At 44.0% G+C, this 21,411-nt stretch overlaps 1 protein-coding gene across 19 annotated transcripts in view; it reads left to right on the top strand.

The window, feature by feature from the left end:
• Nucleotides 1-21,411, top strand: part of Osbpl1a (oxysterol binding protein-like 1A) — a 204,778-nt gene that overhangs the window by 128,563 nt on the left and 54,804 nt on the right. For 17 of the 19 annotated variants that reach the window (XM_063277125.1, XM_063277127.1, XM_063277126.1 and 14 more), the window contains 1 exon segment: nt 14,808-14,964. The exons of the other annotated variants lie outside the window; for them this stretch is intronic. In XM_063277125.1, the coding sequence (XP_063133195.1) occupies nt 14,808-14,964 (157 nt within the window). 19 annotated transcript variants of the gene reach the window in all.

The following is a 21,411-nucleotide window of genomic DNA, read 5'->3' as shown; positions in this document are numbered from 1 at the left end:
CATATTGAACATCAACAGTGAGCCCAAGCTTGTCAGCTCTTGCTGGTTTCATGTATCTGTGGTCACTGGTTTGGATTCTGTGGTAGTGAAGGATGGGGGTGACAGATGAGAGGAGAATGAGATGGCCCAGAAATGAACCTTCTGGTTAAGTAGTTGTCAGGTGGCACCGTGAGACCTCAGGGTACAGGGAGGCAGCAGCATCTTGGGGGAGAAACCAAATTGTAGACTTTATGAGCTTATAGTCATCTTGCAAGGGATCGTCTTCAAGCACACAATGCTGTGTTTACTGTATCGATGGAGGGATGCCTCTCCATGACCATTATAACTCAGGATTTGCTCACCCTCCTTTTAGAAGCATGCCGAGATCAGTCACTCAAAGAGGCTTTCTTGCATGCTTTCCTCTTACTACTGTCTGTGTGGAAATGTCCATGAGCCGTACATAAGATCCAGTCATGTGGATTATGTCACATAACAGGAGCTGTTTAAGTGCAAGGCATTGATACATCACACATTTCTTTTTCAATCAATTAAAACTAAAACCAAAGCAGAGGATAATGAATTCCTTTGTCATTTCACAGTAGCCTGGGCCACCTAGTTGCATTTGTTGGGGTCTACTATTTGGCATGTTGATAAGGCCAATGGTGTTTACACAGAGCAGGCACAGGATTGGTCCACATTGTTAATGCCTTTAGTAAAGGCTGGAAGTGCACAGTGAGCGTTTAAGACACATGTGGTGCTTTGAATATGAAATGTTGTCCTGTATAAGAGTTGCCTTGGTCATGGTGTCTCTTCACAGCAGTAAAACCCCAAGATGACACTGTTCACTGTTCTTCAGGTTCCATTCCCACATTTCACAACTCTTCTGCAGCTTAACTTTTTAAAATTTATCTAATGTATATGAGTACACTGCCATTGTCTTCAGAAGAGGGCATCAGATCCCATTACAGATGGTTGTAAGCCACCATGTGGTTGCTGGGAATTGAACTCAGGACCTCTGGAAAAGCAGCACTGTGCTGCTAACCACTGAGCCATCTCTCCAGCCCTGCAGCTTAACTTTTAACAATAGCTGTATCTTTTTATATGTCCCTCTTTGATATTGTTTCCATGTTCTCTAGGCCTGCTGCTATTGGGTGATCTCAGTTACCTCTTTATACTTTGTGTCTGCCACCTCGTGTACTTGATAAAGAACAAAATGCTGCCTTGTTCTTGCTGTTTATTTTTCATAGCACTTGTTTCTTTAATCCCAAACACTGTGAGTTCCTTAAGGGTGGTTTCTCTGTGATGAATTGGTTGCTGCACAGCACAATAGACTTCAGACCATAGGATGTGACTGTTACTAAGTCTTCTCTATGGTGCATATTGTACAGCATTCTAGAGAGGATGCGACAGTAACCACATCCCTTCTGTAGTGTAAATGTAGAGTGAGAGTAGTGGGGTGTTCTCATTGTCCATTTGTGGTGTGTATTTAGTGTAGGTATATACTAGTGAATGCAGTTTGTCCTTTAAGCTTTAGATTGACTTTGGGGTTTTTTCGTTTGTTTGTTTGTTAAACTTTAATGTTAACTATACAGTCCAGGTTCATCTTAAATTCATTATGTAGCTGAGAGTAGACTCAAACTCCTCCTTCTTTCCAAGTTTCCCAAGAGCTGGATTTAAAGGCAAACATCATTGGACCTAGATCTCGTGTGTGTGTGTGTGTGTGTGTGTGTGTGTGTGTGTGTGTGTGTCTGTCTGTCTGTCTGTCTGTCTGTCTGTCTTTTCTCTCTCATTTTCAATTAATTAAATAAATGTCTACATTAGGATTCATTATGCATTTTGTGCTTCCTAAGTTTGTGAGGATTTTGTTAGAAATATATTTTAAGCGCGTGGCACCTCAGTTTCTTGGTTAGGTATAAATGTACCCAGATAAGAAAGATTCAGTCTTTGGGATTGGTAGGCTTGTTGGCAGGCTAGGAGGAGAGACTGTAGCATAGACGGTGATGTGTGTGATAAGGTATCTGGTCGTCCAGTCCTCAGCAGCCTCACTCCCAAGTTCAGACCCACGTTTGTCTTCTTTGTAATATTCTCCTCTGAAATCTTGGGTCTATGAGAAGAGCTCTGTCTCCTTTTCTTTGCTCCATGTGTAAAGCTCTGCCCTGACACTTCTTTGACTGCACCAAGTCACTTGCTATCTGATCCTGTGTCCTCTCTCCCTGCTTAGACTGTGTGGGCTATCACATAGCCTCCTGCTGCAGTCTCTCCCCAGATGGGCCCAGCCTGTTCAGCTCCAGGCCGTCCTTCCTCTTCTGCATCAGTTTCCAGCAACATCTTGCTAGTCCCTGCCAGCAGTTCTTAATTTTAAGTCCTTGGCTGTTCCTTCCATCCATTTTTTCTGCCCACCAAATCTTTCATCCAGTGGAGACATTACCTGTATCACTGGCAAGCTGCTTATTTCTACTAACAAAGCCAGCATCTTATAAGCACATGCGCCCCTGTGCCCTTTTGTATGCTTTTGTATTCTATAGGCATAGATAAACAGGGTCTGTGTGGTAGTTTGAATCATAAATGTTCCCCTAGGCTCATCTATTTGAACATTTGGTTCCTGGTTGGTGCTACCTGGGAAGGTGGAAGAACCTTTAGCAGGTGGAGCCCTGCTAGAGGAAGCACATCTCTGGGGACCAGCTTTAAGAGTTCATAGCCTTGCTGCATTTCTGTTCAATCTGCTTCCTGCCTGTGGTCGAAGATGAGCTCCATTAGCTTCTTACCCTGCACTGCTGTTGTTTTTCCCCTCTGCCAGGGACTCTCCCTCTGGAACTATAAGCCAAAATAAACTCTTCCTGAAGTTGCTTTCATTGTGGTGTTTATCCCTACAGTTAAAAAAAAAAAAAAAGTAACTAATGCTGAAGTGTTGCTGTAACAGGCCTGACCATGCTGTTTCTTTGAAAGAATGTGGAAGACATTGGAACTTTGGACTAGCAAACTAAGCCAGTTAGCAGTGTTCCTCTACGGTATCTGATTTATGCCACTGGGTTTTTCTCTTGGCTTCCCTCAATGGTAGACCGTGATCAGAATGTATCCCTTTCCTCCTGTTCTTGGTTTGAAATGAGAATGGACTCCATGAGCTCATGTGTTTCAGTGTGGTCCCTAGGTGTGGAGCCATTTGGGAAAGATTAGGAAGCATGGTTTTGTTGGAGGTGTGTCACGAGTGACAAGCTGTGAGGTTTCAAAGACTAGTGCCATTCCCACTGTGCCCTCTGCTTCCTTGTGATGGAAGGACAGCTCTCAGCTGTCCCTGTTACCATGCCTTTGTCTTGCCATCGTGGACTATAAACTAAATTAAATGCTTTCTTTTATGAATAAGCTTGGGCATGACATTTGTCACAATAGAAAGGTAACTGAGAGACCTCCCTTATTTTTGGTCATGGTGATTATCACAGCCACAGTTCTTTACTGAAGCCAGCCGCTCCGTGCCTGGTGTTCTAACCTCTGTCATCCACATAAAGGCATCGTTCTTTACCCAGTCACGTGTCTCCTTGTCCTCACATCTGTCCTGGGCCATCAACTTGCCTCTACTGCTCTTCTTTGTTCATGCTTACGACATACATTCTTTTTTTTAATTGAACATTTTATTTATTTACACTTTTATGTTATCCCCTTTCCCAGTTTCCCCTCCCCAATCCCCTACCCCATTCCCCCTCCTTCTGCTTCTATGAGGGTGCTCCCCCACCCTCCCACCCACTCCCCCTCACTTCCCTGGCATTCCCCTACACTGGAGCATTGAATCATCACAGGACCCAGGGCCTCTCTTCCAATTGATTCCAGATAAGGCCATCCTCTGCTACACATGCAGCTGGAGCCATGGGGTCCCTCCATGTGTAGTCTTTGGTTGGTGGTTTAGTCTCTGGGAGCTCTTAGGGGAGCACTACCTAATTTGTTCTCTGAAGCCACAATTACCTTTATACCTAAACAACAGAAAGACCCAACACAGAGAACTTCAGACCATTTTTTATGAATATTGATGCAAAAATACTCAATAAAATTCTTATAAACCAAATCCAAAAACACATCAAAATGATCATTTACTATAATCAAGTAGGCTTCATTCCAGGGATGCAGGGATGGTTCAATATACAAAAATCCATCAACATAATCCATTATATAAACAAACTCAAAGAAAAAACCCAAATGATCATTTCATTAGATGCTGAGAAAGCATTTGAAAAAATTCAACACCCATTTGTGTTAAAAGTCTTGGAAAGATCAGGAATTCAAGGCCCATACCTAAACATGGTAAAGCCATATACAGCAAACCGGTAGCCAACATCAAACAAAACAGAGAGAAACTTGAAGCAATCCCACTAAAATCAGGGACTAGACAAGGCTGCCCATTCTCTCCCTACCTATTCTATACGGTACTCAAAGTTCTAGCCAGAGCAATTAGACAACAAAAGGAGGTCAAAGGGATACAGATTGGAAAGGAAGAAGTCAAAATATCACTATTTGCAGATGATATGATGTATACATAAGTGACTTCAAAAGTTCCACCAGAGAACTACTAAACCTGATAAACAATTTCAGCAAAGTGGCTGGGTATAAAATTAACTCAGACAAATCAGTAGCCTTCCTCTACTCAAAGGATAAAGAGGCTGAGAAAGAAATTAGGGAACCAACACCCTTCACAATAGTCTTAATAATATAAAATACCCCAGTGTGACTGTAACCAAGTGAAAGATCTGTATGACAAGAACTTCAAGTCTCTGAAGAAATTAAAGAAGACTTCAGAAGATGGAAAGACCACCTGTGCTCATGGATTGACAACAGACATTCTTAATGCTCTTTTCCCTCATCACTAGACGCCTTCTCCACACTTGTCCCACAGCATTGAACCTGTTCTTTTTCCTTCTTCATGCTCTAGACTTGTGCTTGTTCTGCCATGGGTCAGTGGAACCACAGATGCCCAAGCAAAGCTATAAGTATGGCCCACAGAAAAACTCACTTGAAACATGGAGCTTTCTAGAGTGTGAACTTTGTGACAACATGGTGTTGCTCTGTCAAGACTTAATAAGCCATTACTGCTCTCCATGTAGTCCCCAGACCAGTAACTTGGAGATCTCCTGAGAGTTTAGTAATTACATAAAACCTGGGGCCCAGTTCAGAGGCAGAAGAAAGAATTCACACTTTTACAATTCCTTGGGGACTCAGGTGTACATCACAGCCCATGTGGCCTTGCTTCCATGCCTTTAGACTTTGCCCCCATTTTGATAACTACCAGGTCTGTGTCTCCAGCCTCAGTCTTCATCGGGATCCCCAACTCATCCTAACACTTACCTTGCTGTAGTATTTAACTGTCTACTGGGGATGCCTACATACCATTAGGTGGCTATGAGAGAGATCCTGAGTTCCTGCACACTGTCCCTCCCACAAGTTTGACTTCTACACCTCGGTAAATGGAGGGTCTGCATTACCATTCACAGAGGCCAGTGTTGGACCCTTGCATGATCCACAAGAGACTTTTATTTTCCACATCCCACCCATCATTAAATCCTGTCAGATTGACCTTTAAAGAACAGCAGAATCTGGACATGTGTGCTTCATCTACCTGCTCCCATCCTCCTTTCGTGTGTCAGCTGCCTTGTCTCAGTAGCTCTCCAACTGGTCTCCCTGCTGGTACCTTTGTCATCACAGTGTTTTAGTACTGGATGCCGAGGGATCCTTTGTAGGCATGGATCTGCATTGCCTTTGCATAGAGCCCTCCAGTAAGCACCAGCATCTTTAGGACCTGGTTCTTTTCCCCTTTCTCACACCTGCCTTGTCACCTCCCTCATTCCAGTCATACTGAGCCAATGCTAGGTCTTGGATTTGCCATGTGTGCCCTCAGGCCTCTGTTTTTGTTCTTTCTTCTTGGAAGTCTCTTAACCAAGGCATCTATAGTCTGTTGTGCTTAATATCTCACTTCCTGGCTTTTCTGTTTAATGGAAATAATTACAGTTGTTTTCTATTCTGGTAATGTCTTTCACATAATAAGCATCTGTTTGTTGATTGCACATAACTAGACAATAAGCTACTTAATCGGGGAAGGTACTTTTGTTCGGTTCAAAGATGTTAGTTAAAGAAGTACTCAGCAAATATGAATTGAGCAAGTGAGTAAGAGCTATCCTTGTCTAATTTTCACTCACCTCTGGTACCTTAGCCACTCTCTCCTTTTGGATCCCACAGATATGACACTGCTCTCCTGATAGGACTCCTATTCACATTCTTTATCTGTTTTTCACACATTATGTCCCTAGGTGTACTGAGAAGCAGACCTCTAGACATATGCCCACATAATTGCTAGAACTTGTAAACAGTACCTCATTTGCACAATATGATCTTTGCAGATATGATTGATTAGGGTCTTTGTAGTATAGAGGCTGTCAGAATTCTGGGTTCTGTCAAAGTCTTTTCACAAATGCTCTCATAAGAGGCAAGAAGGCAGATTACATAGCTACATGAGGAGAGGTGACATGGAGGTAGCTAGAAATTGGATTAGGAACTTGCAACACCTGCACCCGTCTGGATGGGAAGAGTAACTCAAGGGTCCTCTCTAGAGGCCCCAGGTACAGTACTGTCCTACCAGTCTGATTTTGACTCGGAGAAACTGATGTTGGACATTGGGACTCCCAAATTCTTAAATCCTTTCTGTGATTTTAATCCAAGCCTGTAGTTAGAGTACCATAGGAAATGATGTATCAGGGCCATATGCAAAGTCTAAATCAAATGTTAGTCATCATCCTGTAAGATAATTGTTGGCTCCTGTCACCCATGGGTTCAAGTCTGACCTTGTGTAACACTAGTCTCTGAGGACTCTGTCTTTCTCTGTGACTACCCTCTTCTCTGGCTGTGCCATGCCATCTTGGCCACATACCTTCACCATCCAGTTCTCACCGACACCAGTGTTCTGCCTTGCCTTGAAGTCATTGGCTTTATCCTTCCTACTGAAGTCTGTCTGTCAGGTTTTTTCAGAACTGGCCCTACCTTTCCTAAGAGCAGCTCCCCCCACATTCTCAAAAGTCTCAAACGTGTGCTTGCAGATGTGCTTATGTCTGTCTTCTGTTGTTATGAATGTTGAGTTCTTGGAGGGCACCAGCAATATCTCATTAAGCTCTCCAAACTGTCTCTGAAGCTAGTTTTTAGCTGCTGTGTTTGTTGGTCATGTGAAACTCCCTTCCAAAGTATAGTTTCTCTGTAACTGGGCTTCAGCTGCAGAATTCTTAGACACATCTGTGACCTTCATGTAGAAGAGTCTGTCAACTAAGACTAGTTGGGAACGTGAGATTTTGTACTCAGGTACATTAAGGTTTTCCAAAGCATGTTGTTGTGGTTCATGTAATTCTTCAACTACATGCAAAGAATTTGAAAGAAAACAGAATAGACTTATTCCTTTGGGACCAGCAGGTACTTTTAAGAAGCTTTTGACCTCAGACTTCCTATGAGGAGGGTGTCTAGAATGTCTGTGACCCACATACATGGCCAAGATGCTGCCTCATGCTTTCCCTCAGTCCCTTATAAATTACTACAGCAGTCTCTTGGCAACCACCGGAATCATCTTATTTTCAGTTCATAATTTAAGTTAGGATTGTGGTGAGTTTTATTTCTTTGTTCTGCTCACTTATTTATTACTATTATTTTTTAATACCTACAGTTATACTACAGCCAAATGCAGTTATACCTATGGCCAAATAAAATTGTGGTACTGACATTTAAAGCTATTCCTTGGGTTGTTTCAGGCATTTTAAGAACAGCTCTAGTTCATGGATAAACATTAACAATGAAAACTTTAAATTGAGCCTGCGTTTCTTCCCCTTCCTGTAACCTTAAGAGGAGGAAGCATGATTCTCATGCTGCCCACAGTTCTTCCAAGTCTTCTGCTTTGGTCTTGCTTGTTCTTGGGCTAGTTTTCAAAGATCATGTCCAACTGCTTATCAGGACAGCCCAGGAGAATGATTGGCAAGTTTATAGTGTAAACTTTCTGACCTCCTCTTCTAGCCTTTTAATGGGAGGAAGGACTAATAAGTCAGCATCTGGAACTCTCTTGTACTCTGAAAAGGCAAAGGTAGGGATTATCTTAGTTCTAGAGTGATGTTGGAGCCACCATAACCCAGTCACAGTCCTTGGCCCATGCAATTTTGGTTAGAAAAGGGACTGTGTTAATGACATTTTGTCACTGTGACAAAATGCCTGAGCAAGTCAATTAAGAGAAGGAAAAAGGTTATTTGTTTTAAACCAGAGTTGACTGGCTCAATGTCATTTGGCCTATAGTGACACAGAACATCATAATGTCTTTAATAGAATGGAATCTATGACTGAGGACATTGCTCACTGCATAATGGCTGGGAAGAGGGCAAGGGGCAATGTGTGGGTACCAGGAACAGGATACATTCTTCAAAGGCAAGTCCCTAATAGTCTGCTATCTTCTTCAGGCCCCGCCTTCCACCCTACCCTCAGTGGATAGCAGGGGGATGGACGAAGCTTAGACAGAGCCCATCTGTGTAATCACTTCTCTGAAGGTAGCCTTTGACCCACAAGAGCAGTGGATACTTCATAGCCTAACCACAGTGCCACGTTCAATCTGATCTGTGTTGAGACTGGTTCTGAATTCTAATATGATTAGAGCTTTAAACATTTGAATCATTACATTAAAAACGTTAGAGGGCTTCATCTTGTCTCCACCCTTCCATTAATGTTACTACTGTTTACTTTAACCGGAGATGTTGTGACCCTCCGCTTCTCCGTTGTGTTTTGTTGCAGCCCTTTTTTTTGTAAATGATAACTTCCATGGCACCTCACTGACTTCTTTAGAAACTACACCACATTTCCCAGTCACTGTCTTTACACCCGATGGATATTCCCAGTTGTCCTGAAGGAGATCTAGGAGTGATGCCAGAAATATTAGAGCCCCCTTGCTCTATTTTTCAGGGACCAGTGAGGCATCAGTGGGTTCATTTGCATATTATAGGATCATAATTGCAGGGGAAATTTCAGAAAAAAGGTAAATGGCTAAATGGTATGAATCTAACTATATATTGTTAAAATCAACTTTTTGTGATTACATTTAAAAATATTAAAAAAATCAATGGGATTAGTAAAGTCAGTGGGAGCAGTTAGGATCGCATATGATCTTCTGAGAGTGATACCGAGTCAGAGCTGAACGGACCAGAATGCAGTTCATGTAGTAAGTGTGTAAGACCTTTGGCCTCTCAGGTTTCTGTTTGGAGCTACCTTTTTGTCTTTGTGTTTTTGTTATTACTTTTTTATTGTAAAATTTATAAATATAAATTGATCATCCTCTCTAAGCAGTGAGCATGCCGTGTGGTAGGATTAGGTCTATTCACACTGCTGTCACCATTCCCATCTGAGTGTGTCCGCTTTGGTCACTGTAACAAGCACCTGAGATGATTCACCTAACAAGGCAAGGCTTCATGGACTCCCTATCAGTTGGCCATCTCACTTTTGGGCCCACAGTACAGAACATATCATGATGCAAGCACCCGCTGAAGCAGAACTGCTCACTCGGTGCGAAGCATGAGAAGCATCTCCTTTAATGGTCATGCCTGTCACATCCCAGTTATATTCTATCACTGTGGAGACACCACCATCAGGGCAAGTCTTACAAAAGGAAGCGTGTAATTGAGAGATCGAACAGTTTGGAACTGCGTCTCCTTTTGAAACAGTGTGGCTCTGGAAATGGGTGGTATGTTTGTGTTTAGGGTGTGTCCATGAAGGTTAGGCCCGGGTCCTAGGGAGAGCGGTCTTTGCTATGCTGAAGGACTAGGGCCAGCTAGTTCTGCACTGCTTGCATGAGGTTCTGCACTTGCCAAGGATGCTGCAATGTCTGCCTTCATACATGATCAACTTCATGGCTCAGCATACCCATGAGGTAAAAAGCAGTTGCTAGAAAGGGAAGCTCAGTTACCTCCAATATAACACAGAAGGATGCCACCCCCATCTGTTTTTTATCCTCTCTGTCCTCTGCCTGCTTTCGCTGCCTTTTTTAAATCCTATGTCGTATGCATATGAGGCACGCTCCTTCCTGTATCCTCCTCTGCTGTTTGATAAGCATCTTGTTGCTGCAGTACTGGCTCATACTTCTTACCTGGGACGGTCACTGTGATGTGACGCTGCCATTCTCCTCCCCGTCTGTCTTCTAGCCAGCTTACTCAGCACTTCACTGACACTGTCTCTGAGAGTGGACTGGCGTCTGATGGCCGCTGTCCTCATTCTGACTTGCGTTACTGCACCTGCAATGATTTACTGAGCAGATTCGTTTCTCACACAGTGCACGTCTGCCAGACTGTGGGCAGCGGCCAGGGACCCCTGTTTGGGAAGCTCCTGTGCCAGCTTTGCACATGGCTCCTAGGAAGGGAGGGGTGAATTGAGCAGAGTCAGAGATGGTAGGTGATTCACAATTAGGATTGAAAAATGGCTACTGGACTCCCTAGCAACCTTTGTCAGAGCTTTTTAACTGATAGTCCAACAGAGGAGGAGGTAAGGAAGTAGAGAGTAGGGGAGGAAGTAAGGAAGTAGAGAGTTGGAGGAGGTAAGGAAGTAGAGAGTTGGGGAGGAGGTAAGGAAGTAGAGAGTTGGGGAGGAGGTAAGGAAGTAGGGAGTTGGGGAGGAGGTAAGGAAGTAGAGAGTTGGGGAGGAGGTAAGGAAGTAGAGAGTTCGGGAGGAGGTAAGGAAGTAGAGAGTTGGGGAGGAGGTAAGGAAGTAGGGAGTTGGGGAGGAGGTAAGGAAGTAGAGAGTTGGGGAGGAGGTAAGGAAGTAGGGAGTTGGAGGAGGTAAGGAAGTAGAGAGTTGGGGAGGAGGTAAGGAAGTAGAGAGTTGGGGAGGAGGTAAGGAAGTAGGGAGTTGGGGAGGAGGTAAGGAAGTAGAGAGTTGGGGAGGAGGTAAGGAAGTAGAGAGTTCGGGAGGAGGTAAGGAAGAAGAGAGTTGGGGAGGAGGTAAGGAAGTAGGGAGTTGGGGAGGAGGTAAGGAAGTAGAGAGTTGGGGAGGAGGTAAGGAAGTAGAGAGTTGGGGAGGAGGTAAGGAAGTAGGGAGTTGGGGAGGAGGTAAGGAAGTAGAGAGTTGGGGAGGAGGTAAGGAAGTAGAGAGTTCGGGAGGAGGTAAGGAAGTAGAGAGTTGGGGAGGAGGTAAGGAAGTAGGGAGTTGGGGAGGAGGTAAGGAAGTAGAGAGTTGGGGAGGAGGTAAGGAAGTAGGGAGTTGGAGGAGGTAAGGAAGTAGAGAGTTGGGGAGGAGGTAAGGAAGTAGAGAGTTGGGGAGGAGGTAAGGAAGTAGGGAGTTGGGGAGGAGGTAAGGAAGTAGAGAGTTGGGGAGGAGGTAAGGAAGTAGAGAGTTCGGGAGGAGGTAAGGAAGAAGAGAGTTGGGGAGGAGGTAAGGAAGTAGGGAGTTGGGGAGGAGGTAAGGAAGTAGAGAGTTGGGGAGGAGGTAAGGAAGTAGAGAGTTGGGGAGGAGGTAAGGAAGTAGAGAGTTGGGGAGGAGGTAAGGAAGTAGAGAGTTCGGGAGGAGGTAAGGAAGTAGAGAGTTGGGGAGGAGGTAAGGAAGTAGGGAGTTCGGGAGGAGGTAAGGAAGTAGAGAGTTGGAGGAGGTAAGGAAGTAGAGAGTTGGGGAGAGGAGGTAAGGAAGTAGAGAGTTCGGGAGGAGGTAAGGAAGTAGAGAGTTGGGGAGGAGGTAAGGAAGTAGGGAGTTCGGGAGGAGGTAAGGAAGTAGAGAGTTGGGGAGGAGGTAAGGAAGTAGGGAGTTCGGGAGGAGGTAAGGAAGTAGAGAGTTGGGGAGGAGGTAAGGAAGTAGAGAGTTGGGGAGGAGGTAAGGAAGTAGGGAGTTGGGGAATTGGTAAGGAAGTAGAGAGTTGGGGAGGAGGTAAGGAAGTAGAGAGTTGGAGGAGGAGGTAAGGAAGTAGAGAGTTCGGGAGGAGGTAAGGAAGTAGGGAGTTGGGGAGGAGGTAAGGAAGTAGAGAGTTGGAGGAGGTAAGGAAGTAGAGAGTTGGAGAGGAGGTAAGGAAGTAGAGAGTTGGAGAGGAGGTAAGGAAGTAGGGAGTTGGGGAGGAGGTAAGGAAGTAGAGAGTTGGAGGAGGTAAGGAAGTAGAGAGTTGGAGGAGGTAAGGAAGTAGAGAGTTGGAGGAGGTAAGGAAGTAGGGAGTTGGGGAGGAGGTAAGGAAGTAGGGAGTTGGGGAGGAGGTAAGGAAGTAGAGAGTTGGGGAGGAGGTAAGGAAGTAGAGAGTTGGAGGAGGTAAGGAAGTAGAGAGTTGGGGAGGAGGTAAGGAAGTAGGGAGTTGGGGAGGAGGTAAGGAAGTAGAGAGTTGGGGAGGAGGTAAGGAAGTAGGGAGTTGGGGAGGAGGTAAGGAAGTAGAGAGTTGGGGAGGAGGTAAGGAAGTAGGGAGTTGGGGAGGAGGTAAGGAAGTAGAGAGTTGGGGAGGAGGTAAGGAAGTAGAGAGTTGGAGGAAGTAAGGAAGTAGAGATTTGGGGAGGAGGTAAGGGCAAGAAAGAGGAAGGGGGAAGAACAGAAAGATGACAAAGAGAAGGGACACAGGGAGTGGACAGGTACCACTAGCCAGAGAGGACAAGTGTCTGCAGTGCCATCTGATCTGTCTCCCTGGGAAGAGCATGGTGGCCCCATGTGCATATTTCTAAAATGACCAATACCCATGAAAGTGGGGCCTCAGCTTGGAGAAAGTCTGCCTTTGCTCATGGAAACGCTTACCTATCTCTTGTTTACTGTTTACCACACATCTTTTTAGTTAAAAAAAAAAAAAGGACAAAAGCTTTTTAAGTAGGAAAGTCCTTTCCTGTCACTTGTGTCTCTTACATTTCAAACACAGAGTATCCTGTGCATAGCAGTGTTTCAGAAAAAAAAAAAATCTAAGGATTGTTTGATTGCTTTTTTATTTTTGACATCTAAATTACATAGTACAAATGCATTTCAAATCATTCTAAGACAAAGCTGTCTAACTCTTGAAATTTGCAATAGTTTATCCAGAATAGTTTACTGATAAAGGATGTAGGCATGAAGCTCATGAACCTCTCCTGGCCAGTGTGTTCCCAAGCTTTGACTCAGACTTGCTCCTGAAGCTTCTGTTAGAAATGTTTACCACCCCATCCCCCAGGATCAAGATGACATTAGGTACTGTCGCCTCAGTGCACACAATTTAAAGCTTACAAATGGTTTCTAGAATCTTTTATGTAGTTGCTGAACTATAATTGACTTCAAGGAGCTAAAACTGTGGTATCCTAGTTAGGGTTTCCATTGCTGTGAACAGACACCATGACCAAGCAACTTTTATAGAGGACAATATTTAATTGGGGCTGGCTTACAGTTTCAGAGGTTCAGTCAATTATCATGGCAGGAAGTATGACAGCATCCAAGCAGGCATAGCGCTAGAGAAGGAGCCAAGAATTCTACATCTTGATTCGAAGGCAACCAGGAGACCACCAGTATCCTCAGGCAGCTAGGAGGAAGCTCTCTTTGCCCACCCCTACAGTGACACATTTCCTTCAACAAGGCCACACCTCCTAGTAGTGCCACTCCCTGGACCAAGCATATTGAAACTAACAGTGTAACAGTGTGTGTGGGAGGACTTGTAGTGTATGTTGTATTGTGAGGAGTGAGAGAGAACAGAACTGTGGCCTTTCTGCCAGTCGGGACTCAAGGTATCCTACATGATACAAGCAGCTATGGTACAAATGGCACTGTGTCCCAGTTTCTTTCTGAATCAACTTAATGGGACCACAATAAGACTCCATACATGGAGCCAAGTGCTAGCATGTGGTAGAGGAAAAAGCCTAAGGTGCTTGCTGCTGGGCTGAGTACATGTGTCACAGCCAAGAGCCAGCACTGACACGCACCAATCCGGTTGTTCCAGCTGTGCAAGGCTATTCCTCAGAGCTGAGCACAAGTGGGTAGAGTCAAATGGGAGGTCACAGACCATCTTTGAATAGTGTTTAACTAGAAATAGAGGCCTCCTGTCAAAAGGCTCCTGGAGAATGAGTGGCTACTGCTTTGAGCTGAAACAAACTCTTCAGTGAGGAGTCAGAAAACCGGGGTTTGGATCCCAAGTTCCCACTTGCAAGCCAGGAGATTGTTAGCATCCAGAGCCTGGCCTCACCTTTTGCAAGCATTCCCAGGATGCTCGGTGACGACGTGGACCGTGAGGACCTCAGCAGCTGCTGAGGATGGTACAGAAGTGAATCAGCTTCTCGGTTCCCAGCAAGCAGATGGCTCCATTCTGAGTACCTAGGCAACTAGAAGTGTCCTTAGAACAACTGCCTCACAACTCATGTATGGACACCGAAATTCAGATGAATCATGGCAGAGCCATGCTGTTACATGTATTCCTCAAATTACCTTTACTCTTGTTACTGCAGGATTTGATGGGACGTAAACTTGTCATAAGAGCAGCACTGTAGATGTTCCTTTATATACAAGTTTTTAAAACTGAACCTTTTTTGGGTATGCTAAAGTTAAGATGCCTTGAGAAGGAAGAGAATAGAAATTTGGAGGTGGGAAGAGTACGGAATACGATTTCTTAAAGGACTCAGTAGTCTTTGGCTGTCTCTAAGTGTATAAAATCAGTTTAACTGTAACTTTATATAAGTGTGCATCTGTCACATAAATCCATATGAGCCGCAGTGAGAGCGGCTTCTCTGAAATCCCTGAGGAGGTGTTTGCGGACGGATTGAGCAAGGACAGAATAGGCTGCTTGAGTTTCACAGCCTGATGCGTTGAAGGAGATTCCATTATTAGTGAAGCCTTGCACCCAGGTTCAGGACATTCATCATGAGCCTGCTCTGCCACAGGGTCCGAGTCCGAGGGGTCGCTGACTTGTCTGGAAGCTGTGACAGCACGCGCCTTTGAAGAGAACGAAGTGCCTGCGAACAGCGGGAAGCACAGAATGTCCGAAGGGAAGGACTGTGGCGGAGGAGATGCGCTCTCCAACGGCATTAAAAAGCACAGGTATGGCCCCCAGTCAGTCATCACCACACAGCCTGAGCCGGAAACCTAGTACTTCCCTTTCTCTGCTTCCTCCCCAGTCCTGTTGCTTGCTGTGCCACTTCCAAGGCAGGAGTGGAAGTACTCTTTCTTTGTCTTCCGCTTGGAGGGATGTCCCCTGTAAGTTCAGGGCAGAGGCTGGCTTCGGCAGCAAGGCTTTCAGGGCGCGTCTAGTCCTTGAGCTGGGAGTGAGGCGCTCAGAGCCGCCCACTGACACTGACGCTCTGGACCCGGCTCACCATCCATCTTTTATGACTCTGCCTCCCAGTGCTATTTTGGTTCCTAGTCATTTGATCTTCTTGTTGGTTTTAAGAGCGAGTAGTAATGTTGCCAGCCTGCGGTCACAATCTAGTTAAATTTAAACAAAGGCTGTTACTGAGGTCAGGATTTGCTGAACACCTTCATTTTATATGCTCTAATGACATTAGTGCTTCATTTCCCCAGTGGGTTTGTGCTGGAGATCGTCCCACATGATGAGATGTAACAGACACCACAGTTCTCTGGTTTCAGATATTTCGGTCAAGTAGGTTCTTCTGTTGTCTTCATGAGGAGATGCGTGTGGTTAGTTTCTCCAACAGTCTTCTGTGTGTTTTATAACACCACACTTCTGACCACGGCTGCCTCAAGCAGTGTCAAGGACAAGCATTGTCCAGTGCTGCTCTGTGTGCAGTCCCTTGTTTAAAAAGTTTTTCTAAGTTTGCATTTCTTTTAGAAAATACAAGTGGATTTTTAAAGTCCGTGTGACACTGACTTAGAAACTGGATCACTGGATCAGAGCAGATTTCCCTTGTTGGTTCTTACGCTTTAATGATTTCTCTGCTACATAGGGTGCGGCTAGTAGTGCCTTCTGCAGCTCTTTTCCCTGGTGAGCAGCAGCGCCTTTGGCAGATAGGACTGATGTGTGTCCAGGACCTGAACTGCCTCCTAGTAAACCCAAGATGGGTATCTCTCAGAGACACAGCCAGTCGCTAAACACATGTGTTCTCAGGGACAAAACAAGCAAAATATTTGGGAAAATAAAAAACAATCTGAGTTCTTGCGATAGTTATTAAAATACCCAAATAAGTTCAGTGCCGAGGTCAAGCAGCTGCTCTGTGCTGTGGCCTCTGGGACTCGCCTCTGGCCTTCAACCTTCTGTATGTGTGCTGTCACCAGGCGGTAGCCATTTTGTGTTCAGAGTGATTATGCGGTACTAATGTATTCTGCTCTCTTAATCATACCCAGATAAACAGATCAGTTCAGGCCAAGTTGTAGGGAGAGAAGACATAAGTAACTAGAGACCTAACCAGGAAAGTTTCATTTATAAGTAAGGGGCATCCTTTTAAAATTGAAACTGTAATGACTTGTTCTTCTGTTACTCTGTTTCAACAGAAGTAGAGAACTTTGGAAATTGTCAGAAGCCTTAATAACTGCAGGCTTGGAAAATGCCCATGTTTTGTAAGACTCACCTCTAGCCAGGGGATATGTGGGTATATATGGATTATAAATCGCTTTTTTGTTTTCAAATAAGAAATGAGAAACTTTACTGATTATAAGCTCATTTTAACTGATATACTGATAATTTTAAAAGTATTTTCAACCATTTTTCTAATTTTTCATGAAGCTATTTGTCCAATAGAAAGATAATTTAACAATGATTAAATTCTTACTCCATTCATTAGACAGTACCATTTTTTTCTGATACAAAATATACGTTAGTTGATAGGTCAGTGCTCAGCCCCCACTATACTGCATTGAGTTATATTGACAAGGCTTCTTTTGACATCTGGGTCAGATTCTAAGCGAGAAGTTCTCTGTACTTGTACCTAATTTCTTTTAAACTTTTCCCCAAATTTCTTTTAGTACTTTTCCCCAAATAGTTCTCCTTGGTAAAGGTTTAGCTCTAGGTTTCAGTGTGTCACTGGATATAATGTAAAAATGCAAAGTAGGCAGTAAGCGATTGCTGAACCCAGGAGGGCCTGAGAATGCCATTCAGTGTCTCAGCAGCATCCACACATTAGAGGACACAGTGATGCTTCCTAGCAGATGAACTTGCCCCAAATTAGCAAGTGTTTCAGAGACTGCAGCAGAGGGGGTGCTCAACAGCTGTAGCAAATGCTTAGAGATGAGACCTTAAGACAGCCGCAACATCAGAATCAGACATGATTTTTATTCATTAATTTTTAAAAAAATTTTTAATTGAGAGCCCATAGCTCTCAACACATAAAAACTTGAGAAATAAAATTATCATTATCCACAGATGACTTATTTGTCTACATAGAAGACACTTAGTATCCATAGAAAAATTATGAGAGTTAGTAAAAGTATTTGGCAAGGTTGTTGCATACAGAATTACGTTTTTGTGAATTATCAACAGAAACTGGAATTAAAACTAGAGGAAAAGAAATATTTGGAGCAACTACTGGAAGTCACAAGCTTATTAATTTTAGCCACCCCCCAAAAACCCCACCTACTCAGAAAAAGGTACTGATAATTTTGAAAATGAATACTCATTGTCATAAAGGTCCTCTTGTCAGATTGATCTGTAGATATAATACGATTTCAGTTCAAGTTGCATTCATTTTCCTTGGAAGCTGTGAAGTGGGTTCTGAAGTGTATACTGAAGCACAGAGGGGTTTCAAGAGTCAAACCCAGGAACCAGATCACGTGAAAGGATACGGTTTTCTCTACTGAACGTCAAGGTCTGTGACAAAGTACTTAGTTTAGACTTTTCTAGGAAATTGACTGACCTGTAGAAAAAACATCAAGTGGGGAAAGCTGGTCTTTTAATAAAGCTAGGACAGTAGAGCAGTGAGGGAAAAAATGGGGGGTGGTGGAATAATTAGTAATTATCTACTACAGGGAGGATAAGCAATGAACTCTCTCATAGTCAGGGTTCCCTCCCTATCTCCAGGTCACTATCTACAGGTTTAAACTACTATATATGGAAAGTACTTTCAAAAGTTGAAATAATTGTTTCATGATAGATAATACAAGTAATCTAGAGAACATTTAAATACACAGAATGTAGGTTTCTGTGCACATAGGACTCAATTTTATACAGCTGATATCAGGAACTGGGGCCTTAGAACTGATGCTGCATAGATCCCAAGGCATAACTGCATATAATTATAAATTCAAGATGAACCAAACACCTAAATGTGAAACTTAAAACATCTTCATAATTTTGAGATAGGGAAAGATTTCTCACAGTAGGAGTGGTAGATTGTTTATTTCATCTGACGTTAATTAACGCAAGCTCCCTTATCTGTAAATTTGGGAGAAGCTCCATCTTAAGCATGGTTGTGGATTGCGAGAGTTTGTTATGCTGAGATATGTGATGGTCAAGCCCCCGTGTAGTTGGTAGCTTCTCTGCTCTCCATGACTGTGTATGATATGAGTTATTAGGAAGCCGAAGGGAGAGGACTGTTGTTAACAGTTGTGTTTTGTGTATGAAGATTTTATTCTAGAGATTCACAGACAAGTTGAAGTAAATAAGTTAAAAAATGTAATCTATGTCAGTATTTTCCAGAAGTATAAATGTATTGAGAAAACATGAAGTATTTAGTACAGATTCTATCCTCACTGGAGCTGTACACACGCGCTTTTTGGGCTGCTTTATTGGGTTCTATTATCTACCACTCTTCCGACCCTTATTCCACCCTAGTCCCTTCCAACCCCTAACACTAGGTAGGAGAGAACAAAGGTTAGAGGAGAAAGAGGCATAGACCTCTTTAGACTACTTCCTGCTGATTAAGAGCATTGAGTTCCTTGAAGCAAGTCCAGTCTCTGTAGTCAGGACATTTTCAGCCACCAGTTCAGCAAAACAGCAGTCCTGTAGTGGCAAATGTAGTCACAAATGCTGCAGCAGCCACAGCCCCCCTGAAGTGCTCACATTTACACCTTCTCAGGAGTCCTCAGAATTCCAAACAAACTTATCTGTAGCTGGCAAAAATCACACCCTTTCTAGAATATGAAACAATCGTAGTGGCAGTGACAATCTGAGGTAGATCCATATCTCACCCCTTGGATTAAAAAATACATATAATATATAATATATAATATATAATATAACTGGGCTTTTAAAGAAACTAAAATTCTCACTATACTGGAGCCATCAGAGAAAGAGAGAGACACTTTGCCTAGAATTAGGCAGGTTTGTAGAAGGGTCTGGGGAGAGCAGGGAGTCTGCTCTCTCTTGCCTTGAAGGTAGATGTCTGGGGTGAAAGAAGAGAGCAACAGGAGAGAGCTTCGAGCAGTTTAGGCATGGGTCATCCCCTGACCAGCTGAACACCCCACAGAGCACTAAGAAACAGCCTGCCATAGCAGCTCAGTGGGGCGGTCCTGTCAGCAGTGGAGGTTGGGGCTCCGCTGTGCTGGCCTGCAGGCTGAGTATTGTGAGTCAGTAAACTGCAGTGCCTGCTCCTGGAGGCCAGTGCACATGGGGCACCTGGAACACATTGGCAACTTAGATGGCAGCAGCTGAAGAAGTGACTTCAATCTCAGCAATCTGCTCAGGTTATAGGACATCATTCATCTACAAAATCACATTCCGAATCCTCCCCACAAAGAAGGGTGCCCGCTTGACAGATGGGACTAGTCAAGAGGAACTAGTCAAGAGGGACCAGTGAAGAGGGACTAGTCAAGAGGGACCAGTGAAGAGGGACCAGTGAAGAGGGACTAGTCAAGAGGGATTAGTCAAGAGGGACCAGTGAAGAGGAACTAGTCAAGAGGGACCAGTGAAGAGGGACCAGTGAAGAGGGACTAAAGAGGGACTAGTCAAGAGGGACTAGTCAAGAGGGACCAGTGAAGAGGGACCAGTGAAGAAGGACTAGTCAAGAGGGACCAGTGAAGAGGGACCAGTGAAGAGGGACCAGTGAAGAGGGACTAAAGAGGGACTAGTCAAGAGGGATTAGTCAAGAGGGACCAGTGAAGAGGGACCAGTGAAGAGGGACCAGTGAAGAGGGACCAGTGAAGAGGGACCAGTGAAGAGGGACTAAAGAGGGACTAGTCAAGAGGGTTTAGTCAAGAGATTTTAAAACTTCACCCAAGAACAAGCTGGCAGGCCATGGGTCACTTCAGGTATGTTAGGAAGAAACAAAAGGCAGGTTGGTCTGCTTATTGGTAGGGATTTCTGTAGGAAAACTGGCATCACGGCTTGTAGAGCTCAGCCATTCCTGTGCTAAGCTGGAGAGAGGTAGTGGAGAAGCAATCTTTGGAAGCAGGACTGAGGTCCAGGACCCCACAGGCCTCCCCATGCTTCTGAGATGCCTCCTCATGGCCCAGAGGTACTTTAGTTAGTTTGTTGGTTGGTTAGTTAGGTGGTTAGTTAGTGGTGGTTACCTTGGGCATTGTGTAAGGAAGCTATGGTGAAGATGAACGTCCATGTAAAGTTGACAGCTTATCCTAGCCTGTTCTGGACAGATAGATGCTTACTGTGGGCAGATGAGCAGTTTTCTAGAACATCCACAGTCTGCAGCTCTGCTAGAATGAACCACACAGACAGTTAAGATGCCAGGATTCTCTAGGTTTTTAGGTGTATAATCTCAGTTTTTAAAATTTATGGCATAAAATTTCAAGCATGCTTAGGAATATAGAGCGTGTTGCTGTAAACCTTGCATATTTATCACGGTATCACTACTTCTCATGCCGATGCCTTGCTCCACCAAAACTCCATCTCCTTTCCAATAACTTAAGACACATTGTCTTCATTATTTATTTTCAGAACACAAATTTTAATTGAAAAAAATTGTATGCATGTCTTATATACAGCATGATGTTTTGAAATACATCCCATAGAATAGCTACGTCTAGCTAATTAACATGTGCATTGCCCTCATACATATTTTGTTGTAAGAATAATTAAAATCTGCGTTGCATTGCTGTAACCAGTTTTCGTCACGGGGAACAATAGACACCTTCAGCTCAGTGCTGGACAACATGAAGTGTGCCAGGTGGTAAAGCAAACCTTCCACCCCACCAGGGCAGGAGGGTCTCTGTGAGTTGGAGGCCTGAGTGGCCTACATAGTGAGTTCCAGGACTGAGGGGTACGGGGAGACTCTCTCAAAAATAAAAACAAAACATAAATATACAAACCAAAAAGAAAGAGAGAAAGAAAAGAAAGAAAGGGAAGACACAGAGTGCCTGAGAATTAGGACTATTCTAACTTTCTTTGTGTGGCTTCCATTTTGGCGTAAGTGCTGCCGAATGTGGGTTCTCCATCTTCATCCCAGACTCTTCCCTGCTAGGTCCCCAAACCCTTTATTATCATTAACAATTCTTTCTTATGTTCACATCCAGTACACGTGTGTTGTCTTTGAGAGTCACCTTGCTTTCTGGTATTGCCGCTTACATTGTTGAGTTTCTGCTCTAGACACAGAGACAGCTGTCTCTGAGGAGCCCTGCTTCATTTCACTGGGAAATGCTGTGTAG

The sequence above is a fragment of the Rattus norvegicus genome, chromosome 18 (assembly GCF_036323735.1).
Source record: "Rattus norvegicus strain BN/NHsdMcwi chromosome 18, GRCr8, whole genome shotgun sequence".
Taxonomy (NCBI): Eukaryota; Metazoa; Chordata; class Mammalia; order Rodentia; family Muridae; genus Rattus; species Rattus norvegicus.
Note: the sequence above shows the minus strand (reverse complement) of the source record. Positions and strands in the feature narration are given on the sequence as shown.